This window comes from Poecilia reticulata, chromosome 8 (assembly GCF_904066995.2).
Source record: "Poecilia reticulata chromosome 8, P_reticulata-male-v2, whole genome shotgun sequence".
Classification (NCBI taxonomy): domain Eukaryota; kingdom Metazoa; phylum Chordata; class Actinopteri; order Cyprinodontiformes; family Poeciliidae; genus Poecilia; species Poecilia reticulata.
This window is the reverse complement of record NC_088837.1, coordinates 14468191-14495287: the sequence shown is the minus strand read 5'-3', so window position 1 is coordinate 14495287 and position 27097 is coordinate 14468191. Positions and strand designations below refer to the sequence as shown.

General features: G+C 40.4%; 1 protein-coding gene across 1 annotated transcript; it reads right to left on the bottom strand.

Moving 5' to 3' along the window:
* Positions 1–565: 565 nt before the first annotated feature.
* Positions 566–26921, bottom strand: dnaaf5 (dynein axonemal assembly factor 5). Its single transcript, XM_081610022.1, has 13 exons — positions 26347–26921; positions 25069–25253; positions 24723–24847; positions 24382–24500; positions 22035–22267; positions 21435–21659; positions 15298–15441; positions 13496–13661; positions 10768–10915; positions 6707–6857; positions 4935–5091; positions 4425–4616; positions 566–1156 (listed from the first exon to the last, which is right to left on the bottom strand). The coding sequence occupies exons 1-13, from the start codon at positions 26876–26878 to the stop codon at positions 1011–1013; spliced, it is 2523 nt and encodes an 840-aa protein (XP_081466148.1). The 5' UTR covers positions 26879–26921; the 3' UTR covers positions 566–1010.
* Positions 26922–27097: the final 176 nt, after the last annotated feature.

The window sequence follows — 27097 nt, the reverse complement described above, 5'->3', positions numbered from 1 at the left end:
ATGTTTTTATTTTTAACAAACATGTTGTAGAATGAACAAAAATGTTATTTGTTTAATAATTCATTGTTGAATTCATTTCTTTGGGACTTAAAGCTATCCAAACTAACTTGGTACTGCGGTACAGTCTAATTGCCCCTTGTGTTAATCATAAATTAACAATGATTGACCAAATTCTTTGGTTTAAATTCAAGACTCAAACTAACCCTTGATTACTGCCAGACTCACAGAAGCATGACATTACTTCAATGGAACCAGTCTTGAAATTTCTTCAAAGTAAAGAAGAGGGGAACAAGATGCTTCCACGCCAACACAAAATTTCACTTCCTGCATCTGTAGCCGTCCTTAATAAATTTAACAATTTGGGGGAAAATTCACATTTTCTCTATTTCTAAATGTCTGTTTCTCATCTGCTGTGAAATCCACTTAAATCGGGGTATGAAGTGCTGACTTTTGATACAAGGACAGCGAGAAAAGAAGTAGGTAACAGACAAGAAAATAAAAAAAGATTAACACAATAAAGGGGAAGAAATAGCACAATGAAGGAAGGAAGGAAAGAGAAACAAAAAACTTTTGTACTTTTATTTTTTGAATACTTTTTAAGAACTGGAAAATACTTCAAGGTGCATTACCTTCAATCTGTTGTGGAAACTCAAAATACACATAAAAAGTACAAAGTTTAAAACCACAGTAGAAAATCATTAAGCTACCTACATTTTAACACACTTTTAACTGTTTAATTCACATTTATGTAGATGCTATTTTTTATTTACAAATCCCACTAAGCCACTTTTGATGTTAAAAAAATGCACCGTGACATTACATTAATCCCATATGATATATCTTAACAGTACAAACAGCATCAGCCGTTTTACAGGAATGACTGAAGGAAAAAAAATTCAAAAACAACATGAACTCTGAAGTAAATCACAATGCAAAGTTTTGGTTTTGATGAGGAGTGAAGGCACCAGCTTCAGTCTGGGTGCGTTTTGCATCTTTCTTGTGCGCGCCGTCTAATGGTGCAACGTGTGTGTGTGCAGTGAGCTGATGTGCTGCAGCAGGAGGTCGCAGTGAAGGGGGCTCCTGTGTTTGTCCCTCACAGCCTCAGCCTCCCTCTGCAGAAGAGACGGGTGAACCGAGCTGCCGTTCTTCAGGACTTCTGCACAGACAAAGAAACCACACAGACAAAAATAATGACACAGCAAATCAACTGGGCCTTCAATGTTTAAGGACACACACCAGTAATCTTTAGGTAAACAATTTCATTACTTTAAAAGAAAGTAATACGTTATTCTTCTGGCATCTTGCTCACAGTCATGACTTTGGTAATCTGAACTGACCTAAAATCAGGAAAACCTGACTCTGATTTAACAATGAGCTTTACCTGTTTACGTCCCACTGTAGTGAAAACTATAAAGAATGAGGAGTAACAAAGAAACTTCACATTGATGAGGATTTTAAGTATGTTATATATGTAATAATTTGATCACGTGTCGTCAATGTAATTACATTTTTATCCAATAACATATTTTAATCATTTAAAATATCTTATCGCTCTCCAAATGACAGGAGAATTAACCTGAATCAATTTTCTAGTGGAGCGACCTCACCAGAAGATGGAAGTAGAGCGCTTTCGCTTCCTCGTCAAAAAGTTCCTTTTCTTTCCACAGGGAGGCGATAAATCCTTCTCTTTCACTTTTCTCCGACAATCTGTAGATTTTTGGAGGGGTGTAGAGGTTTTCCTACACAGGTGGACCCTTCGGTGATCAAGACATTAAAGTGCTCCTCCAGTGGTGACATGCCACCAGTTTGAAGGATTCAGCCTGTATTATACTTTCTTTTGTTGTTTAGGGGATTTTTCAGGTTTTCTTTAAGTGCTACTCAGCAGGGATGAATGTGGTGGGTGGGGGGAGGATGAGGAGGAGGAGAGGGGGGGGAGCGGACTCTGAGATAAAGGAGAACAATGACGGCTTGTGAGAAGTGATTTAAACCCGTGCCAACAGTGAGACAAGGAGGGATGAGAGGGAGAGGACGGGAACGCTGTCCATCATTCTGTCAGGATGCGCTGCAGACATCCAGCCACTTCAGAGACGTGCGTTTGAAATATAAGAAGCGTAAGAAAAGGATCAACTATTAACCGAAACAAGCAGGGGGGATGCGGGGGGACAAAGCAGAACAAAGAGCGGGGAGGGAACAAAGAGCGCTTCAAACACCAGGAAGGAATGCTTCCACGTTTGGGGAGCGGTCAGATGGAGACGGCCGCTCAGCAAGATGTGAGGTCCTCTCGTTTCACAAAGAGACTCCGAGGTGTCTGCGAACGCGCCGTGCTTTACTTTAGAGAGTCCTGGCTCACCCATGTGTTTGTTAACTTCAAAACAATGGGATGGAAGCACTTGACAGGTGAAGGAATATGAAAACCTTATAAGGGCTTTGCAAAAGTATTCGTGAAGCTTTAATTTTCCACGTTTTGCCACATTACAACAAACGTCAAAATGTATTTTATTAGGCTTTTAGGTGAGAGTACGTTGATTTCAAAAACCTTTAGAAATTAAAATCTGAAAAGTGTGGAATGCATTTGGAAGCAGCCCCCTTTACTCTGATGCCCAGAAATAAAAACAAAGAGCCGCTTAATTTTACTACCAAACAAATTCCAACAAAATACACTGCTCAAAACAATAAAGGGAACACTTAAACAACACAATATAACTCCAAGTAAATCAAACTTCTGTGAAATCAAACTGTCCACTTAGGAAGCAACACTGATTGACAATGGGGACCCTAGTAGGGTCAATCAGTGTTGCTTCCTAAGTGGACAGTTTTATTTCACAGAAGTTTGATTTACTTGGAGTTATATTGTGTTGTTTAAGTGTTCCCTTTATTTTTTTGAGCTGTATACATTAAAGTTTTGAGATATTTATGTGATTTTTTTACAAGCCCCGATTATGTTAATCACATGTTAATTAATAGATCTGTTGTTTCTTATTATGCGAGTGCTCTCTTAAAGTTCACAAAGAGCCCAGCGACTGAGTTCTGTAGCGCTTCAGATGTTGTTCTGGGTGGTGTTGTGACTTCCTGGATATGTTATTGATGCAAATATTTCTGGTTTTCCAGAAATTCATAGGAAAGGTTGGGTTTTCTAATCTGTTCACAATTTTTCTTAGATGAGGGTAAGATACCCTGCTTTTTTTTCTACTTTGTGTCGTCAGAAAAAGTTCTTTTTAATTGTTTTCTTGATTGTGCAGGACAGTAATTGGGTCTGGACATGACAACAACAGCTGAACCTAAAAAGGTTTGTTCATTAAAAATGATTTTTGATTCAACAAGGGGGTCAGTTCTAATAAAAAAAAAATCCAGGTTGATCAGGATCACTTTTGTTCTCTTAATCGATGGCATCGTGATTTGATAAAACACGTGGGATCTTTAAAGATGTGTAAATTTTCACTGCAGGGGAACAGTTTAAAAAAAAAAAAAACTCAAGTTCAACTTTCTAAAAACGTAGAAAAAATATTACTCAGCCTATTTAAAAGTCCTTCAAATGTTGGAGTCACATTAGAAAACAATGCATGGAAGCTCGTCTTTTATCTGGTGAGCATGAGAATACGCTACCCTCTCTTTGTCTTCCCGAGCGCTGGAGATGAGAGATCTCATCAGGAGGCCTCTCAGCTTTGGCCGAGCCGTCAGCGCTCGCCTGCATCCTGTCAGAAGTAATGACAGCTAACATTCCTGATAAGTCAGGAAAGAGCAGAAAGTCCCGGGGAGCCGCACACTTTGGGGAAAGCCGCTCAGATTTTTTTCCCCCCCCACTGACGGGGCCGTAAATCGGAGCCGCCGTGGAAAACGGGGGCCGGGAGAAGAGGAAGGGATACCGACAGATAAAAGATGGAGGGATTAAGTGGGATGAACGTGTGGACAGATGTGAGGAGGTGGCAAGAAAGAGAGGGGGAGGGAGGGAGGAGGGCGCCGTCATGTGGTTATCATTAGGCCGGTCACACACAACTAAATCCATCTATCACTAGTGCTTGAGCACCAACTTATTTAGATATCACGACTTCAATCGGTGAAACCGCTCGGTCAGTTAATTGTTTTGTTGGTGACCGACCAGCCCGGTTCTCGACGGATCTAAAGTGCTCCGGCAGGAGAAAATGCTCGAGCTGGTCTGGGTGATAAACTGAGTGGAAAAAAAGAATAAAAGAGAGCTTTGAAATAAGAGAGAGGAGGTCCTGCTGGCTGTATTCCAGAGGAAGAAAATATTTTGACAGAGGTCATCCTGAATTCCTCTCATCCCCATGAGTTAGATTTTATTTTTCTTTTTTTTTTTTAAAAAAAACAACAACTAATTTCTAAAATATGAATCTGCACCTTTCTTTCAAAGAGCCAAAAGAAGAAGAAGAGTTGTCTTATCCCATCATCACCCCACCCGGTCTCACCCAGCACTTGCTCCTGCATGGAGCTGTCAGGGTCATCCAGGTGCAGCAGGAGCTGCTGAAAGAGGAGCTGCAGATGGGGAGCGCAGAACTCCGGGTCGTAGCCTCCGGTCAGGCTGGACAGCCACAGAGCGACGGCTCGCAGGGCGGCACTGCGAACCTCCTGGCTGCTGTCGTCCAGACGCTTCAGCAGCTCTGCGAGAGAAACGTGCCGCTGTCAGGGTGACCTTTACGGCACAGGATGTTTGCATTTTACAGTGTCAGACTTCAACACGCTTTATTGGGATTTTAGTTCAAGGGGTCATGAATTCCAAAGCTGTAAAAAGTTCATTTTGCATCCAGCTGGGTGAAGGGGGAAGAGGTTGTCTCGCTCTCCAAATGAAGTGTGGAGAGCCACTAGAAGGCAGAGATAACCTCCACCCCCTCCCCCCCTGACCCGGAGAAAACAGGACAGCTTACCCAAAGTGGCCACATGTGCAAATGAGGCAAAAAAAAAAAAAAAAAGTCTCCTACCAGGATAAATCTTGTTGAGAGCCTCATGGTGTAAACTGGTTCCGACGAGCTGGAGTGTGGCAGAAAGAGAGCGACAGGCCAACAGTCGGCTCATCTGAGAGTCTTCATCCAGGGCCGACAGCACCAGGGGGCTCAGCTTTTCCTCCAGACTCAGGAGCTGCAAGAAGACATCAACTGGAACTCAACAAGGGATAAATCTGGTCAGCAACTGACCAAATGTGCCTTTAGGCATCGAAGTTCAGAACCTGGACCTGCAGCTTAGTGAAGCACATGCTTTAAAGATTCATTAAATAAATCTCACACGATGGTCTTAGGGACATTTTGTTTTAGTTTCCATTTAAAGTGACATGTAACCTTTACCAGACTAGCATTATCTGCATTTTAAAAACAGCACAAGATTTAAAAACATAGTCCAAGTTCAACCAGGACTGTGTGGCGGAGAAAGAAGGAAAGAAAGAAATGCGAGAGAGGAAGAAAGAAACAAAGAAAAAGAAAATTCAAGATAAAGTCTTAAAATACAATCACTTTTTTCCAGTCTTTTATTTATTTTCCATACTAAATTCAAACTCCAGATTTCTATGGTGTGTGAAGGAGCCCTAAGTGGTGAGAGGGAACATTTTAATCACACCAGAAGTGTGAAACAGAGGTAATGGATGAACAAGGTGAAGCTGTGTGAACTCAGCCAAAAGCTACGATGTGATTACTTAAACCTCTGTCGCCCTGCGTGTTTGCTATCGAAACCAGGCAGGCAAAACAATAAAAAAAAAAGAAAAGAAAAAAAACACACGGAGCCACAGTGGATACAAGAAGAGGAGGAAAACTTGGCAAATGTTTCATCCGCCATTACATCAGTGACAATCTGAGAGCGCCAAGTGTAACTGGAGCTGTAAATTGTTTTCACAGGGAGTAAGAGAGGAAACAATGTTCTTATAAAAGAAAGGCAGCTTGATTCACCTGTGGAAACACACACACACACACACACACACGCACACACTCACACACACCTCTTTGCGGTTCCATCTGTCAGGATGTGTTATTTACTTCATCTCTACTGTAAGCTCATTCTAAGCATCCGGTTTTAAAATCACCCGGCCTGACTTAATCTCCACACTTCGGGCTTTCTAATCTTGTGAGGATATTTAGGTGACACAAGATAGCAGCGGTTCGATCATGCACACCTACGCCATTCTCTCATTGTCCCGCAGGGCTTCGCACCAACTTGCAGTTGAGGACGTGTCACCGAATTAAGCTGCTTGACCCAGTTTGGACCGACAGGTCAGCATGCAAACGTAGGGACAAGTGCTGCCAGATGTGCATGTGTTTGTGTGCGTACTGCAACCCCAGCAGGCAGGTGCGAGGCCGGGTTTTGGCAACAGTTCCGACGTTTAACCAAAGTCCAGAACAGCGCCGGCATTGTTTCCTTTGGGACAAAGGTATGTGAACCCGCTTGCCTCCTCGTACACCTGCTACCTGCTGAGGCCAACTCCCAGAGCCAAGAAGAAAAGACGGTGGAACAACGTGTTTTTCCTCAACGATAAAAAAAAAAAAAAAATGAGTTGAAACAGAAAATCTGAAGTCGACCCCGGAGGGGTTTCAAGAATGCACCTTTTTCATTACGTCCGAGTCAATAAAAAGTGTTCTTGCTGGTTGTCATTTGACTGGAAAGGGACCAGAACTGATGTTTGTTTCCAGAGCAGGAGTCGTCCAGCACATCTGGCAATGAAATCATGGCGTTATAATGTCGATTCTTCTGTGTTTGTGTGTTTGCCCACCTGTCCAGGTGTAACAGCCCCTCCGTGCAGCAGGGCCAGAAGACAGCTCAGGGCCGAGGTTCTGACGGCGGCGGCGGTGCGGCCCGCGTGCCACACCAGGTTAGAGAGGAGAACGTTCCGCAGGAACTTCTCCGACTCATCGCAGAAATGCCTGCGGTGACATGATGATTGAGTCAGTCCAAATTACATCACGTATAGCAGAGCCTGCCATGTGTTAGAGGCTGCAAAAGAATTGAGAAAATGTTCCTAGTCAAAGCCCAGTCCAATGAGAATCTATGACGAGGCTTTAAAAATGAACGTTCCCAGATGCTTTCCATCCAATCGGACTGAATTTGAGCAGCAAGCAGCAGGTATTTGCACTAATTCACTGCTGCAACATAACTGATGTGATTCAGTCATTTTCCCACACTCTGGAAGGCAGACTAGTGGAGAAAGAAAGAAAAAAAAAGAGAAATAAAAACATCTGGGTTTCCCTCTCTTTCCGTTTTCCATGCTGGCTTCGACCCTCTGATATCAAACTATCTGCACCTGCGCTCTCTCTCCATCCCCCAACCAGCGTTTTCTCCATTTTTCAGCTCTGGAGCTGAACTAAGAATCCAACGGGTGCTTTCCCTGTCTCACAAAGTAACTGTAATGACACCAGCACCAGTAGGGGGCGACTGTGCATCAAAAATACAGCCAGAACTCTCACACCTCCCTAGCTAAGTTTCTTCAACGTGAAATGTGTTGACAGCTTGTCAAGAACGACGCCTAGTGTTGAGGAGTCGGACCTCGCTTTGTGACTGCATGTATTCAAACTCCTAAAGGTGACAGAGAAACTCGCACTGGAACTGGTTTATTCTTTTGTATTTCCAGCCAGGTATCAACAAAGGGAGAATAAAAGAATCGGAGTTAACAATCTCATGGCATCTCATCTCTTTATTTTACGATCCTTTAAAATAAACTTCAGGAGTTTTCTAGATCACTCTCCAGGAATGTCAAATATGCCACAGACCATGTAGAAAAAGTCCAGGGTCGGGATTCAAATTCTCGACTTTTTAACTGCAAGGTAAGAAAGCCACTAACATTCTGACATTTATTGCATCATTTTCAGATGTCATTTCCCAAACTCCCTGTGTGCTTCTCCCCGCTGTTCTGGAGCCCAGACCCAGATTCACTTTAAACAAGCCAAATGCCATCTGGTTTTATCAAACGCAATTTGTTCTCAAGTGACAAAAACATGCTCCCAAAATTCGCCTGCTCTCGGTTCAAGTTGCTGTAGCTTTAAATTATTGGTGCCTTTCCCCTTTATACACCTGGAGATTACTGCTGCATCCTCTATTGTTTTAACAGATCACTGATCTTTAGATAATTGGCTTAATAGTAGAGTGTTAACACGTGTTATTAATGAATAATAATATGCTTTCATTATAACATATTATTATAATAACATCATAAAATGTTGCCACTGCCATGGGGTTGGCGGATGGTATTTTCAATGACTTCTAGAAATAAAGTGAATGTCTTAAGGGTCTCCTCCAGCAATTGCTTTTTTCTTGAAACTTTTTCTTTAGAGCAAGATTTCTTTAAAAAAATATATGTGCACCTTCTGCAGACAACTACAGAACGGATGAAAACCAAGCCACACTTTTCAGCTTTTTATAGATTACATGAATAGAACATTGTAATCTGAAGATAATTTTGCTTCCACTGCTCAATTATGTCCATCAACTGACATTTCAACACAATTTAGTGTAACATGATGTACGTGAAAAATGCCGATTCATTGTCTGCACTGACATGAGAAAAACGTGATACTGTTAATACATCCAAAGGATTATGAACATCTATTAGCTATTAAGGTTTTTCTTTCTGAAAACGGACTAAAAATGTGTTATAAAGGCAGGAATGTCTTGTTTCAGCAGTTTTCTTGGATATGTTACAGATTATAGTCATTATGGATAAGGGCGCAGTTTTAACTGCTTTGTTATGGCTTGTTTTATAAAGAAATCCATATCTGAATATACCTTTCTTTCTTGTGGTAAATCTCCAGGCTTGAAATTAAAGAAGCTTGATTTAGTCATCTACACAAGCTTGAAAGCGCACTCTTATCTCTTTGCAAGCGGCACGTTATTTTGGTCTGCCACATTCAGGGGGAAAAGGTATAAACTTTCGTTTCTTGTACTTAACTTTCATATTCAGCTTTTTAATCACGGCACAAGAAAAATCCACATGAAAAACGACATTACGAGGGCGTGCGGATGAAAAGGACCTTCCACGCAACTTTCCCTTTCAGGTTCTACACCGAGGTGTCATTATGTCATTTTGGGAGCAGAACAAAGAACCAAAGTTTTCTGCATGACTATCATTGTCCTCTTGATGACATGGGGCGCGCGTGTGGCCCTGCAATCTGCCGAACAAAGATCAGGCCGTAAATCACGAATGGAGGGGAATGAATGGAAATGTTATGGCAGACCACACAGCTCCACACGCCGCGAGTTAAGCATTTGTTTGGAACCTTTTTGAAGGTATAACATGGTTTCTGTCTCTTGGTGGTTATGTGATTAGCAGAGATATACCTCAGGAATGAGAGCGCAGGTGGCTGAGCAGGGAGTGCACATGGAACAGAGGCTTCTTTTGTTTTACATCAACATTTATAGATGGAAGAAAATAATCAGACCAATGTAGAGCTTCCAGTTTGCACAATCTTTGGCAGAGGATTTTGGCTCCAGAGCTCCTTCTGTTGTTTAAGTGACAACGATATTCGTTCTTGTTGGGCTCCTTGCGCTACGTTTCATTGTGCTTCTCATACTGTTTGCAACCAGTGGAAACAAACCTTTTGGCTGCGGCTCTAGCTTTTAGCCTTACAGTGTGCCGATTGTCTTTTGGATGGACAGGAGCAGCTGTTGTGACTGCTGGGGCCCAGAGAGGGCCCCCGCGTTTAAAGCATTCTTTCAGTCTGCAGCTTGACGTCCAAGCTGGCGGCCGCTCAGCTGGGGACTCCGAGGAGGGAGGCGGATACGGCTAAAGCTGTGTCAAGACGCTCCTGCCGTCCCAGCTCTCTAATAAGTCAATAACCATTAAATTACTGTTTAAATTTTTGTTCTCAGAAGGCTGTCGTCCTTCTACAGGAAAGCCATTTATATCTCTTAAACTTCCTTCATTATGTTATGTAACAAGCACAAACCTGTATGTATTTTATTTGGATTTTATGCGATAGAACAACACAATATAGTGTATTATTAAGACGTGGGAGGAAGAGGATGAAAAGTGTTGTATACATTGATATTCATCCCCTCTAAGCCAATAATTACAACTGCAAGCTACAGTTTTTCCAAGTGGCTTTCGGTCTGGAATTTGACTAGGCCATTTTAAGAAATGAATATTCTTTGAACTAAGCCATGCCATTGTAGTGTAACTTTTAGTCAAAATGATTTTCTCACCCAAATCTCTAAGGCTTACGCACTGCAGATGGATTTATACAAATATTAGATCACACACAGGTGGTCTCTGTTTACTAATTACATAACTTCTGAAAGCGGTTAGTTGCACTGGATTTGATTTAGGCTTATTAAAGATTAAAGGAGGTAGACTAACATGCATACCACTTTTTCCAGATTTGTATATAAATCTAAAAAAATAAAATATAAGGTATAATTTTTCTGACATCTCGCAGTGTTGCATTGGTCTATCTCCAAAATTCCAATAAAATCAATTGAAGTACATGGTTGTAATGTGACAAAAGGTAAAAAAAAAAGAAAAGAAAAGAACAGGATAGTTGAAAACCTTTGCAAGACGCAGGAAATGGGTCTATTTACAATGTGAGTTGAGAAGGGCAGCTTTTTATTCTTAGACATTACTAAAAGTAGCCAACATCATAAAAATCAACAGGATTATGCATGTGGGGCAGAAGTGCAGAACAGGGAGGATAAACAATGAGCAGGGCTAACGGGAACTACTTGAAAAACAAGACAAAATCAGACAACGGCCGACTCTCACCATTCTGCCTTTCTGCAGTGATAACAGGGTGGAAACTGTTTCACCTGGTTTTAAAGTTAGAGTGTGTAAAGCGTCTCTCTCACCCCTGGGAATCCAGTGTGTTTTTTGCATCCAGCAGCAGCTTGGCGAGCATCGTGAAAACGCTCATCCTCATTTCCATGTCTCTGTTTGGCTGGAGGCAGTTATAGAGCAGAGGCATCACCTGGTTCAAAAACTCCCCAATAACTGGACCTGCAACACAGAAGCGTTCCGACATGGTTTTTTTTAATGCAAATTTATTATAGAGAGGAAGTCACATCAGACACATTTTTTAACCACGCTGTCTTCACATCTGTACTTTCTGATGAAGCATTTCAACTCCTTTAAGGCAATATGGCTGCAGAGTTGTTTTGTCTCTGAGAAAAATATATATAGACAACCTGAAGGAAGCAAGTCAACTTTTAATTTGTAGAAATAGAAAATAAAACATTTATGAAACATCCAAGTTTATCCAACCCAAGAATTTTAAATTGTATTTCTTAATAAAATAAAATACATATATTTTATGTCAAAAACAGCCCAAATTTCCAGAAATCTCAGTCTTTTTGAGTCAACTTTTAAAGGATAAATAATTATTTTTTACATATTTACAGCCAATGTTTCTGCAGTGGTGGGAGTTGAAATTATTCTGACTTCAGAATAACTTGATATCAAATTTTCAAATAATCAAAACATGTAAAAAAAAAAAAAATAAAAAGGCCAGGATAATTTAAGAATAACCAAATTTTCCTGAAATCAGATTTTTTTTTCTCTCGTAATTTTACATAAAAGTAAAACTTAAGAGTAAATTCAGTCAAGTCACCAACTCAACTTTGCATTATTCAAAGTAATTATTTTCCAATTTGTGGGTTTAGGACAATAGCGCATAAAGAAACCACATCAATTACCAAAATAAAGCAGTTTTTTTCAACAGTCCTTGGGTCTACATCGTTGTTTAATGACCAACCAGACCACTTGGTCAAAGTGAAATTAATTCTATATTTCATTCTAAATCTATAACTATCCTTTTTTCCTGTTCAGGGTTTTGAGGGGAACCAAAGCTTGTATCTATCTACCTGTGAGCTTTTAGAAAAAGCAAAAACAGCATATAAACCAACTGTTTTTAATTTGTTTTGCACACGGACACATGACGAAATGACACGGCAACTAAAACCCACACCCATTCCTCTGCCCGCTGGAGAACTATTTAAAAACAATAATCAGTCCTCAGTGGACTGGTGAGGCAGACGGTGACAAAGAGTGATGAGGAAATACCCAGACCTTTTGATGGAGTGTTTTTTTCTTTAAACAAACACCTTTTACAGGAAAGTAACTTAACCTGCAAGTATTTCCAGTTCCATTCATGCCCACACACTTATCTAACAGCAGTCCACCTACATGTTTACACAGCTATATATAGCGAGCAGAGTGTTTATAGTAGGTGATAAGTCCCTGTGCCCTGTTTGGACTGAGTGGTGACCAGCGTGAGAGGAGACAGGGGAAATCCTGACACCAACTGAGGATGTGAGCCAGCCTCATAAAGGGATCAAAGGACAAAGGAGAAAAACACAACAGGAGACATTGGTAAGTAAAAGGAATGAGTTAACTAGAATTAAACAAAGGGATTTCATGTATTTCTTCATGAGTAAATGCAGACTAAGTAATATACTTCAACATAATAAACAACAACAAAAAAAAAAATACTGATCCTTTCTGCCAAGCACCAACATCTCTCTGGAAACAAAGGAGGGAAACGAAACATCCTCGTGCCACATCACAACCTACGAGACGTTCAGCCATCAGATGAAGAACAAAGGAGAGCACTGAGAACGTGAAACAGCAAGATCTGTCCCACCTCAGATCTCAACTGTCTAAGAACCACCATCTGATGCTTTGAAGATGGTCAAAGTCTTTGTATAACATCCTGATAAGACATAGTCTCCTTCTTCTACCTCAGATGTCTTTAGGGAATAAAGATCTCATCTACAAAAGTGAAATGTAAATAACAGCCTAAGTAGCTAAATCTGCTTGTGAGATTAATGTTCCTACTGTTCCTGTATATTGTCTTAAACGACCACATGTTTTGGACAAAGTAAAGGCAAAATGGTTCACTTAGAGAAACAAGATTGAAGTAAAAAAAAAAAAAACACACACACACTGGTGGTTCTAGCACCTTTCACAAAGCACTTCAAGGTGGGATTAGAGGGCCTTTCAGCCATTTTCATGTGTGGAGGAGGCAGAAATCCAGCCGCCTCTGTAATAATGTTTCTGTGTCACCAAGCTAGGTAGTCACAGGTCAAACAGGTTAAACAGTGATAGATATAGCTGAATACACGGCAATCCTAAAGTTTAAGTGTTTCTGCTACAACATCATTAATAATCCTTAATGAATTGTATCTTGCTAATATGACTGGATTTGAGCTATTTTGCAGAGAATAAAGAGCAGAATTGCCAGTCTCCTGCGCCTACCACAAAATGTTCACAACTGTAATTGCTGCAAAATGTGTTTTACAAAGTTTTCCCACACTTGAATACAAATGCATGCCACAATGTTTGGATTTATATTTGCACCACATTTAAACAAAACACGCTTCACTTGCCTTCCACTTTACAGATATGCTCTAATCTGTCTCAGGCTGTTACATAGAACCCCGATAAAAATCATTTCATTTTTTGATTTTAAAAAGTTTTAGATGTATGAATGCGATCATGTTGAGATTAATTAGGTTTTTTTTAACCACCTAACCTAATTTTCTGACATAACTTCTGTTCTATGATGTATTGAAATCTCACCTGACTGTGTGAGGACAATATGCAGCTGGAGTCTCTGTGGGGAGTAGCTGGACCAGGTGTTGACAGAGGCAGACAACCAGTCCAGCAACTGTCCCATATGTCGCCTATAGAGCTCCAAGAGGTCCAAGCCCTGAACCTTACTCAAAAAATTTACGCTCTCCAAGGCCTGTGAAAAAAAATGTAGAAGCATGAATACCATTCCTATAAACAACATAAGTTTGGTAAAATAAAAAAAATAAAGCAACTGGACAGAACACCTTAAATTTCAGCTACTGAACAGAGTCCATTGATTTTTAAGGTCTAATTCCCAGAAGATGTACAAAATCAATCAATAAAGTTATGGATGGAACAAAAATGGAGAGACAAAAAGGTTTGATAAGTAAAATCAATCAAACCAAAACTCATGCACTGAAGGCAGCAAAAACACAAGAGCTTCCAGAACTTTCTTTTTTAAACACACACAGGTGAAAAAACACTTATATAAACCAAGAGGAGAGAAGAAGATGAGATGGCATGGCGAAGTTGGAAAGTCCTGAAGTTATTTTGTGGTCCCTGTGTCTTGGATCATACCACCTGGCACCATGATAAAAGTTTTGCTGCTGGGTTCGTTTACAACCCGTTTCTCCAGCCATTTAATTAAACCATGAAAAAGGAAGACTTTTATTTAGAAAATATAAACATCGGCATGTTAAATGAATACCTGTTATTTTGCTGCCAACAATTAGATGATAAAATGTCAGCCGACACCAGTGGGCTAGCTAACATTTACTACATGTACTACAGTTAATGTTGTGCAATGCATGATGGGGCTGCTCACCAACTATTAGCTCACGTTCAGGGCAGAGAAACTGACCTTTAGAGCATCTCATAGTTCCTTTTCTCATCCCTTGGGGCTGAACGGTGACAGAGAAACTGTCTGAGTCACCGCTTAACTTCCTCTGCACAAAATCTGGACAACCCTGAGCTGTCCACTGATGGGAAAGACATTCCCCATTTCTGGGAAAACAAGACTTCTTTTCCTCTGGGGTCCACGAATGCCCAGGGCCAATTCTCACCCTCCCTCTCTTTCCTAATCCATTCCTTCCCATCTCATCTTTAATACCGCCGCCTGTGTGAACATACACACGGGATGCAGACAGACGTAAACACACAGTCACGCTGGTGGCCGGTGTGGTGTCTGCTCTGCGTCTGTGCCAGTTTCTTCCCGCTTTCCTCCCTGTCATTAGTCGACGTCGGCGACAAGCAGCTGGATGACACGCTGCCCTCAGACACCGGCGGCTTCGCCTCTCACTGCTCCTGTCGGCCCCTTTGGGTTTGGAGACTGACCACTCGACAAACCCTTAATGCCAAGCGATGAATTGGGTTTTGTAAAGCTGATTATGAAAGCAAACTGAGCTCAGCCGGATGACACAAACCTACTAAGAAACGCCACTCGTCTCTCCCCCATCTGTTTTTCCTCTATTCCTGTCAGTCTCATTTCTTTCTGCACACTTCATCCGCCTCCTTTCACCCGAGACTGGTTTTAAAGTTCCACACCAAAGGTGCAATTTCAGCTTCCCTGGCTAAGTGGGTAATTATACAGCTGGTCGTACTCACTTTGAAACTGTACAAATGCTTACATTCCTTGAATAGCTCTCGCTTCATAAAACCTGCTTACCTTTCTAATAAAAGGCAGGAGAAAAAAAAAAAAGAAGAAATTGTGAAAGGTGCAACTTTAGAGTCCAATATTGCTTTTAACCAGGGCTTTTTTTTTCTCTATCTGATCAGAAGGAATAATTCTCTGTTGTGTTGCATTTCCTCACTTTTGCACTGAGTTGTGGATCAGTGGAGAGGCTCTGGATGGTGACCAGCACCTGCAGCAGCTGCAGGCTGGTTGAGCTGCAGTCAGACTCACACTGATGCAGCAGCACATCCACACATGCCAACAACTGCTCCAAGTATGTAACCTGAGGGAGAAATACATGGAAAGCATAATTACCACATTTCCTTCATACCCACAGAAGTTCACACACACTTGACCTGTTGATTCTTTTGGACGCATCTCAATAAATTACAATTACAATCTTTTTGAAGTCATTCCATTTAAAAAGATAAACTCACATTTCATTAGTTTGACTCTTCCACAAGGAGGGTAAAGGTACAACATTATAAAAAGACGTACGTCTAGTCAATATTTGTCTCTGTCAGAGGTTTTCCTGTATCCGTTGTGCTGCTCCAAGATCAAGTAATATTTTTAACTGTAAGCAAAATAAATGTTCAGTAAAAGCAAAGCTGCTCCACAGCATGATGCAGCCTCCACCATGTATGTCTGCAGCTCGTCTCTTACTTTGGAAGGTTTCTGGTGTCACCTAAGCAAACTGATACATTTTATTTGTGGCTTCTGGTTCTTTAAATGTTGCACGTTTTATTAATTTTTAATTTTTATATTTTTATTAAGGTTTCTGATAGAACTTCTAAATATTTAGTCATTACTTGATGATGTTACAACTTTGCTTTTCTTATGCTGCTGCGACACAAAAATCTCCTCAAAGAAACATTTTCTACTGTGGGAAAATCAAATTGCGCTAAAATATTTCAGCTTCTTTTTGATTTCAGTAAGGAATTCAATGTGAAAGTTAAAGCAAAGCAGCCACACAGCATAATGCAACCTCAACCATGCATTATATTGCAATTTACTGTACATGATTTACTATGTCATAATCTTTGGACCATGCAGCATCCGTGCAGATTTGTTCACTCCAGTGTGAGGTTCTTCAAAAAAAAGAGTTCATTTCTCCAGTCTGAGAAAATGCCACAAATGACTTTGACGGCATGGATCTCAACAAAAATGTTGCAGCATGGAAAAACCTCCACAATGTAATTAATAGACGAGCAGCAACTCTCCCTTTTTTCCTCCTGCAAAAAATAGAAGCGGAGCGAGTCTGGGAATGTGTGATTATCATCATTTGTCCGCTATTGTGGTGAGGTCATGTTTATACAAAGAGCTGCGGCTCAGGCTAATTTCCATGCCATCACTGGGATCAAGACCTCTTTTCCTGTTTTCACCTGTCATTTTGGGGTTTCGTGAGGGAGCGATTGTAACAGAAAGGTCTAAATGAGTTTCACAATGAGATAATGGAGTTTTTCTTCTGTGTGAGCCGTCTAATAGGTCTACACACCTATTGTTGTGGACCACTGATCAGCAAATGGGAAGACAAATGCTTTCCTGCTGTGTGCTACGAGTCAGTGATGTGGGAATCCTCGAGTATGAATCAGCCTCTCAGTGGCTCATAGGAGAGGCTGCTGACACTTAATACCTTACAAAAGTATTCACACCCCTTGAGCTTTTTTTTTTTTACGCTACAGCCACAAACTTCAATGTACTTTATTGGACTCGTATGTGATAGACTGACACAAAGTGGTGCATAATTGTGAAGTGGAAGAAAAAATTATTAGACTTTTTTAACAACTTAAAAATCCATGGTAGCCCATGTTAACTCTGGAGGAGCAGCAGAGCTCCTGACCTCAGGTGGGAGAATCTATTGACGGGACAACTGTTTGTGCACTTTACAAATCTGGCTTTCATGGAAGAGTCGAAAGAAAAAGAAAAAAAAACTATCGTTGAAAGAGAGCGGCCAGATGTTCTGTCTCCAGTTTTCTTTTTTCAGGCCTCGTATGGAATACAATAAAACATGGGAAAGCAAAGGAGGTATGAATACTTCTAGCAAGGCTCTGTACACAGATTGCTGTACAAACACAAGACACATATAGGTTACACGTGTGCAGAAAACACCCATTAGGGCTGGAACGGGGTAAGAAAAACCGAGAGCGGAAAAAGTGCTGCAGTTTAATGACTAGGTTGACACCTGGAGGGAGGTGATGTACACCTGGTTATATTGTAATAGGCATGCTCCGGGGGCCTCATTACGCCATGTGGCGCATCTGTCCACCACTCTACGGTGCATCACTTGCATCCAGCCAGCTCCTCTTCAAGGAGCCCTAGCAGGCGATGAATTCCTATCCAGTCGGGAGTTAACCCCATGCTGCCAGAGACACTGCTATGGCAACAGGGAAACAAACACCGGCAGGGTGTGAGAGTGTGGGTAGACCCCTTTGCAGTAGGGTAACACTTGCCCTTTTTGGAGCCGAGTGTCACTGGATGCGAGCCGTCTCCAGCTGGTATACACGTGCGAGGCGTGCTCATGTTGGAAACATGTTTTTGCAATCAGCAAAATCCTTTATGTTGCAACAAAGTGAGAATTATTTTTTTTTTTTGACTAAGACGGCCTCCTGCAGATCTCCTCTGTGGGGTTACGCATTCTTCAAAAATACAAATATTCATTCTTTAAAAAAAGCGAGGTCGTTTATCAATACAGCAGCTATGGAAAAGTATTCACACTCAAGGAACCTTTCCCTCATTTTGTAATGCTACAAACATTTGACTGTGCATTGCAATAGGGTTTTATGTGGAATATCAGCTCAAAAGAAACAGGGAATGGTGAAGTAGTAGGAAAATGGATCCATGGGCATGACATCTCAAAATGTTTTAGAAACAAAAAAGTGTCAGAGCCATTTATATTGAGCCCTCTATAATCAGATACCCCAAATAAAATGTAGCTCAAGCAGGAAACAGCAACAAACACTCAATGTGATAAAGAAGTCAGTTGATTTGAAAGCAAAGTTATTCCATACCACAAAGCTAAGCTCAAAATTATTCATACATTTGGCAAATTTATATATAATGTATTCTTTCTACTGAATGGAGTAATATTGATGTTTAGGAGTGATCCAATCGGAGTTGAATTTGTCAAGTGAGTTAAAAATCGTATTTTCTGTTGGGAGATGTTTTTACTATAAATTAAAATAATTTACAATATAAATCAACAAATATTTGGCTTAACACATCAACCTCCTAGTGAACCAGGGTGGTGGCAGTGTCATGCTATGGGGATGATTTTCATTGGTAGTAATGCAAAAAATGTTTTTTACAGAAAGAATCTACAGAATGTGAAATTCTAATAAAAGTTTATGGTTGCAATGTGAAAAAATGAAAAAAAAAAAGTTCAAGAAGGCATCAATCTAAGCTTGAACTCCAGCTCTATTTTTCTTTTTTCTGACTGGAATAACTTTGATAAAAGCAGCTCTCCTGTTATTCAAAAAGAAGACAGAGCACATACTGTAAATCACTGGGAAGATGGTAACCTCTATAGCTGCTGGCTTTCTTCGTCTCCAATTTACGAGCAATATTTTTAATTCCCGCTGAGCATCCTGCCGTTTATTTTTATACGCCGTCTTTCCCTCTTAACAGGAATACGGAAAAGAAAACAAGAGTTGAAAGAGCCTGAGCGCTTACGTCGTGCAGACGCCTCGTATATCAGTTTTCTTTTTTTTTTTTTTCAGCTCCCAGCCGGGCCTCGAGGTTCCCACTACTTCTGCTCACTTTGAAGATTATTTATGTTTAATTTCTAAACAGGCATATATTTCCATCCAAGTCAAACATCATGTCTACTGTACTTTCTATTTGCCTCCTGTTTGAAGTGGCATGTAATTCTATCAGCTTAAATCCAAACACTTCATAAATGTTTTAGCTATTAAAAATAAAATGAAAGGTTTAGTTTCCAGGACTTAGAGCTGCTATGGTGTGTCTGGAAGTAAAAATATTTAACAAAATCATTTTACAACAGAAAACAAGCAAAAAGCATGATGCTAGATAGTGGTTCATCCATCTATTGCGGTCTAATTTACAGATAAAGATTCAGCTCTCTGCTGTGAACAATGCCTGTTATGAAAAGAACGTGGCAGGTGGGCTTACGTATCTAAACTCAGAGCTCTTTAGGGACAGCGCTCGCTACGCTTTGTCCTCAAAAACAGCGACACAGAAAGATAGATGGAGAAGGAGACGAAGAGGAAGCAGAGGTCTGCCCACATCTGTGCAGCAGCGTGTGACTCTGCCATCCTGTTAATTCTCTGTCCACTCGACCCCTGCCGGACAGCGACGGGGGACGACAGGAGGTCGGTTTCCCTTCCTCATTTATCACCGGCCTTGACCGCGTTAGGCTTTAAAATTTGAAGCTGCAGCTGAACTGTAGTGGTGAATCTTGTGCGCTGCCTCGCCTGCTCCGTAGGGCCATGATGGGGTCACGTAAAATTAGTGGGGTTTTGTTATTATTATCTCACAGAGGAAATTCTTGAAGCCCCGTCTGAGCGAGAGGAATGGGGCCATGGGTACAGATGAGTCAGTTTTAAAAAAGCGTGGGCAAAAATAGCCCTCTGCCAGACAACAGCAAGACAAACTTATTTGGTGCAAGAGCAAAAAAGATGTTTAGATTTTTCCACAAGTGAGGAAACTTTTTCTAAAAAGCGCAACAATGTAGGTGCAGCGGATGAGAGATGCGTGACGGCAGAGACGGTCTGATCAAAGTCTTGAAATATTAGATTAGAAAAACATCATATGAGCTGGCAGCCATTTTACCAGAGTGGGCATGTTTTTTGGAATTACTCAAAAGCAAACCCGACGAACCAACTGCTTTTCTTGGATAGTCTCCAACTTATGACTTGTTTTAGCCGCCTTGTCGTAACAACCTACTCTTCGTTGTTTCAACGTTTCAACCTGTCTATCATTATTCTTGATCAAATGGGCTAAAGTAAGAGCTACAGTACATTGTAAACAGGATTATTAAACCAATTTCATGCTTTTTAAGAGGTATTTCATCTGCTTTTTTACCAACATAAATGCTTTTAAGAAGACGGAAATTAAATGATTATTTAACCAAGTGTACAAATCTATTACAGGTTTTCTCAAATTCACACAGCATAGATCAGTACATGCATCCATCACCACTGATACTTTTGGTAAATTTTTTTCTTACGCTGTAGAGAAACTATGGAGTTACTGAAGTCACCAGTTAGGTTCTGGCAAAGTTCAGCCTGAATGTTTGACCACGCTTCTGACCAGAAGTTGCAGGGCTCACTAAATCTGCCTGGTTCCGTGGCACAAACCTGAGTTTAATCATAGTCCACAAATTCACAAATTTTTAAAAGGCTTGAGATCAAACAAGCAGCTTAAGGTTAGCCTGGTTTAGTCAAATCAAGTTTGATGTGTATTTTGGATCTTTGTCTTGTTAGAACACCAACTGTGTCAAAGTTTCAAAGATGTAGGAAATTGGTGACCTCATTAGGAGTCCTTGATCTTTATTCCATATATTATTTGCAAAGCACAATAATACAGCATAACAAACCCTAACATCTAATTGTGATACTATTACTGAGTAGTGATTGCAAATAACCCGAACTACATGTCAAACAATGTCCCCAACACTCATCTTGTTCCTTAATTTTTCGACCTGCCACTAAACAGGCAGGTCAAATAGATTATTGGGATGCAGAATGTGCATCCATAGCACCTAAAGCAAAGAATCCTGCATTGTTTTTGGTCATTCTAATTGGTTTTCTGTCTTTTAACGACAGTTTGGGTTTGATGGCTGAAACTTTGGGTGTTTTCACATCTGAAAGTCCAGTAGACTTGGTTTGATTGGGAACCAAAACTGCAACTGGAGTATTTTCCGTTGATGTGGTTCACTTTCTTACGGCACTGTCAAACAATCCAAACTCTACCATTTCGGGCGAGATACAGGGTACTCCCTGGACAGGTCGCCAGGCAAATGAACTAGAGTTTGATTAAAGCGGACTAAACAGGGCTAGTGTGAATGCAATCTTTGAAACCATTTGATGCTCTAGTTGGACAAATATCCCAAAAACACATTAAATGAGGCTGATGTTAAGGTTCTGATCTCAATTCTATTAAAAATATATGGACTGTGAGTCTGTGTAAACTTCTGGATACCACTATGCTTTTTAATGGGCACAAATGACTCAGATGGCCTGAAGTACTTATGAAAAGTCTGGTAAATAAAACTGGTAGACCACATTCTTATTCAGACTCCAGTTATCCTCCGCTGACCTGCTGATATTCCTGGCAGATTTCAGGCTGCACCAGGGTGTCTACGACCTGCTGGAGATGTGGTTTTAGAAGCGGTTTGGAGCCACCTCCCAGGACTGCAGCCAGAACCATGAGGGGGGTCCAGGGGTGGGAGGGAGAGCTCGGAGTCATCACATGTTCAAGCATCAGCTTCAGGAAGACAGGTGGGGGGACAAAAGTCCCGATCAGCTTAGCAGCTGCCAGGCACTGTCGGTGAGAACAGACAGGAAAGGAGACAGAAAAAAACAGGAGACATCAGGAAGGAGAAGAGGAGGAAGTCCTTTTTTTTAATCTACCACACATCAAAGATCTTGACAATCCATTATTGTAAACAGGTGCATCCTAAGTCCTTTAACCCTGCTTGGCCCAGTTTAAAATACCCCCCACCCCCCAAAAAAAAACAAAAACAAACAATGAACTTAAATGAATGTTAAACAGTTGACTCAACAAATCCCTCCGTCTCACTAAAACTTTTACTGTTGCCTTAATTCGGATTAATTTAATTTAAAAAAAAACACACACACACACACAAAATAATGTAGCACATCCTTTCCAGCTGATCAAAGGTTTTCTGGGACTTACGTTGTTCACCACGTCCCTCTCTGTGTCAGTACAGGCCCGGTAGAGCAAGGCCAGCAGAGGCTGCAGGTGCTGCGTGGTGTGGTCCTCGGTGTGCAGCAGCAGCACGGAGAGAAGCTGGGACGTCCGGACCCGGGTCGGCACCAGCCAGTCGGTCACATCGTGGCCGATAGCTGGTACTAGTCTGCTTAGGTTTCTAACCACCAGTTCTCTGCAGCCCAGTCCTGGACGCTCCACTTAAGGAATAAAAAAATGTTATTGTATTTGAAAACTTGGAATAGACATTCAGGTTACGACGAGGCTCCTTTGTAGGACTAAAAATACTTCATCAAAAGAACAATCTTTGGTCAATTGGATCACAAACACGAAAAGACATGAATCACTCGTGATTGTATTTAGTCAAGTTTAATGAATGGTTGTGTTAAGGCCTATTTTTGAATAGTCGCTGAGTTTTTGTGATTGTCAGAAATGGAAATGAAAACAAAAAGTGTGGTTAGAAAACACTTTGTGTTCTTCCAAACATTTTCAATTTCAAGATTGTAATTCGTCAGTGAAAACTTTCTGTAAAACACCCGGGGTGGAATTTTACCTTGCAATTAATGTAAAATTTATAACTACGGGATTATTTAAATCAGCGGTGCCTGAGTCCAGTCCTCCAGAACAACCGTCTGGCGACTTTTAGATTAAGCATAATATTCTCATTCAGGTCTCCAGAGGCCCAGCAATGAGGTATTTCTTTGATTTGGGTGTGTTGAAGAAGAGATCCATTTAAAATTGCAGGACAATAGCTCTGGCCAATTGGAGGTAGAAAAATCTACACTTACTTCAGTCACTCTGTGTGTAAACATGGTAGAAACATCCTAAAACTCTTGCAGCTGTAATTGTGAAATCCAGCTCTATAAAAGTGCTCAAAATAAACCAAATCATATATTGCAACAATATTGATAAGCATGCGTCTGATTCCTTCCAATTCACAAATGTGCACCGTTTCGTGTTGGTTTGTCACATAAAAACCCAACGGAACACACTAAATTCTGTAAATAATACGGCAAAATGTGGAGAAAGTTTAAGCGTCGTAAAAAATGTTTTAAGCACTGTAAAACATGGAGCACAGTGGGAATGAATTTCATTGCTAATTTTGATTTAGCCAACCCTCGCTTCCTTTCTCTCTTGTAGAGGCACACTGATGAGAAAGGAAGCAAAGACTAACGGCAGACGGATATAAATCAGACAGGCAAACCACAACAAGCCCAAACAAGACCATTTCTGGATGTCTTTTGCTGTCTGACAGTGACCTCTTCACATGGGGTGAGCCGGCAGATTTATGGTGGCAAGAAAGTGAAAGACAAAAGGAGGAGGAAAAGAAAAGCCTCCTCTTTTTTTTCTTTTCCTTCTGTAGGCAGAGCTGGTTTTCATCCATAATGTTGCTTTGCTAGCTCTGAGGTTTGGACAGAAGCTTTATTGCAGCGCTGAGTACACTCACCCCTGGCTCTTAGGTAACACGTGGTGACCGTGTTCAGGTTCAGGCTCATTCTGTGACCTGAGGCAAACATTAATCTTTGCAGGCCAGTGCCTGCCCTGACAACAGAACAGTCATAGAAAGCCTATTTTCATAAAATGGAATAACCAAGAGGAGCTACAAAAACAAATGTAAGGCTTATTTTATGTTGCTGCTATTACAGTACCTCAATGTGCAGATGTGAACATATAAAAAAAGATCAGATTAAACTCTTAAATTATTATTTTTTTCTTATTGGTTTGTATTAGTTAAAAAACAAGATGAACATTTTTTTAAACTGTAGTTATATAAATTAGGATTTTATTACACCTTTTAAAGAAGAAAAGAAATCAAAAACATTACAATTTAAAGTGGCAACATTGGTATTGGCTTTACACATTAAGGACGTCTACTTTGGGATAATGCTGTTTCACTTTTTAAACCCAGTTATTTAAAGAAATAACATTTTCAATGATATTCCAATTTTTGGGAGAAACCCCTTTGTTGTGTAGCTCCAGTTCAGGGACAAATACCCTGATACTTAAGTTCTCCCATCAATCTGAGGGGAAATTTGTTGTTTTCCAATATAAAAAACTCACAATTGGAAGGTGCACAGACAGTTGATTAAAATAAGTTCAGTCAGAAACTATGGTGACTATAAAAAAATAGCCTACGGTCTGCAGCAGATTAGAGGGACAGCTGGTATTTTTAGTACAGAAAACACAACAGTTATTTTGAGGCAAGAACAAACTTTTTTTTTTTTGTGCATTTTTTAAAACAAGTGACACATTATTGTTTTCACTGAAACACATAGAAGTTGAAAGTAAACATGTTATTGGTACAGTGACTGACCTCCAGGTGGATAGTGAGGAGGTGGGCTGAGAAGGAAATCCATTTTGTCCTTTATGTCATCCTCATTTTCCTTCTCCCACTGCAGGCCTGCTTGTCTCCACAAATCAGCTGCTAACAGTCTGTAACATTTGGTAAAAACATCCCATATTTCTTAGTTAACCACTTTCTCATAGGATTCATTGAGATTTCCATTATTAAAGGAGAAATATTTAAAACCCCATTTTTTTGAGCTTGATAAATAAATATGGAATTCTATGCTAAATGCGTTGCAGGGGTGCATTTAAATGTGCACTCTCAACTGTCTAATATTTGGTAAATGATATTGTATTGTCAATTCAAACCTGATTTCTGGGATCTCATCGCTGATGCTGCTCAGCAGGAGTGGAATGAGTTTGTGGAAATATGAATATCGATCTCTCATGTTTAAAAGCCAGTCACCAACAACTGCAGTCACAGCTTTTCTCACCTGAAATATAAAAGAAAAATGAGGAGCAGTAGAAAAACAAAACTTTTTTGCTTGTTTTACTTCATATATAAAATAAGAAAATCTTTGCTGGAAGGTAAGAATGCAGTTTTTCTACAAGTAGTAGAAAAACTAAATATTCCACATAGTAACAAGCAAACAGCAAGCGATAGAAAGCACACAGGTAAAGCTTTCTAAAATATACTTAATAACAAAAGAAAAACCTGCGGTGAGTCGTCGAATAGTCTCTGTGCGAGGTGTGACACCACATCATCCACGTTTTTTCCGCTGCCATGCTGTATGACTGCTCCAGTGGCTTCGATGGCCGAAACTCTGACCCGTGAATGCTGATGACTTATGGTCTGCATGAGAGGCTTTACCAGACTCTCAGCTTGCATGTGAAAATGTTCTAAAATAAATAAAGAGGATTTCAATGCGTTTACGTTTTAATTGTGACATTTGGACTTTCTGTCGGTATCAACTTAAATGTATTTAATGATCATTTAATGTATCTAATTTCACAAGATCTCACAAGACACAAAGAGCACAGGATAAAAATAGAAAAGGATAAAAAAAATCCCAGTGATGATTCTGTCAGTAATAATCACTAGAGTTCCTGGAATAGAGCTAATCAGCTGTCAGTGCTAAACAATTTTGTGGAAAAGTGTCTTTAAGTAGATTTTGGCACAGTCTAAAACATTTCAGTTGCATTAATCCAAAGTGTTAAGGAACAAGAAGCCAGAGGTAGATTGGTTGGACCAGACTCCTCAGCCAGTTAAAGGTAAAGATGGTTTGTGACGCATAGATCTACTCTTTACATTTCCAAACTTCCCTTTCAATTTGATTTAGTTCCTGCAAACACTAGTTGCCGCCTGATATGAAAAGTTTAGAAGGCATTTATGTAGGCATTAGCACAATTTTTCTGAATTATTCAAATGTTTCACCACTACTAGTTAGTTTTATTCTAAACAACCCGCAAGTCAGCTTCAAGAGTGTAAGGTGCCTTTAAGAAAATGAAATAAAACTCTACTTTTTCTTCCAGCCTTTATTGTCAGTGTTTTTTTAAATTTTTTTTGCAACTGAACCAATTCCAAAAACCAAATTTGACTTTTCTGCAAGTGTGACAAAAACAATGTAACTTTGTCCCTGTTGCAGGAGCAACACTGCAAATTTTGTATTAATTTAATGTGCTTAAAAACAACAGAAGCGGCAAAAGAAATAACAAAAACTAATTTGAATTTAATAAATAAAATTCAAATTAATCGGACTGATTAATCATAAATCGGATTGATTAATATGACTTGTAGCTTTAAATTTAAGAAGGCATGACAGCATAAACAACTTCTTCAACCATTATATACCATATATACCATAACCAATCATCTCAATACTCCAGCTTTGAGACTAACCGAGAATGGAGAAAAAAAAAAAAAAAACAGGAACTGCGGCTGCGCAGTAGAGAGTACTGTAAGCGTGTGTTGTATGAATCCAAGGTAACCAACCTGGCACAGACTTTGCAAAGTCAACAGTGCATCTGCAACTTTCCTTTTTGACATCCGGAAACGGGTCAACGATGGTTCTCTGCAGAATGTTGATCGTTTCGTTGAGATAAGGCGCTAAATGTTGACCACACACCTCCACCAACAGAGTCAACAACTCCACAGCCGACAGCCGAAGCTCTTCCGACGGCTCCAAGATTTCTTTGTCGCCGAATCTCTGACCCAGACAGGGCATGAGATAGGGCAATGCTTCCTCCGGTTTGGGGACACAACGAATAAACTCTGTTATGATCGCAATGGTGGTTTCTCTGCATTTCTCCGTTGGGTCTGACAGGCACTTGAGGAGAGGCTTGAGCAGAGAAGAGAATACTTCCTGTAAAACGCCGCTGGGGAGTCCTTTATTCACAGTCTCCTTCCTTATCGACTCAAGAGCCCTCTTTCGTGTCGCCTTGTTGTCCTCGTTCAAGCAGTTTAAGTGCCGGCTGATACCTCTCAAAACCTCAGAGGCAGCATGCTGGTCTCCAGCCGCTGCCATCTTAACTATCGCTATGACAACCGGTTGCTTCGCGACAAAACAAACGTTTGCTTTACGACAACTTTAGATTCAAAATCTCAAACTTTATTGACGTTTACAGAGTAACAAAATGCAACATAAATTTGCAGGACGTACTATGTATGTTTTGAGGCCTTTTTTACTTTTGAAATTCAAGTACATTTAACCATTTAATGTGTAACGCATAAGCAAATTGAAGAA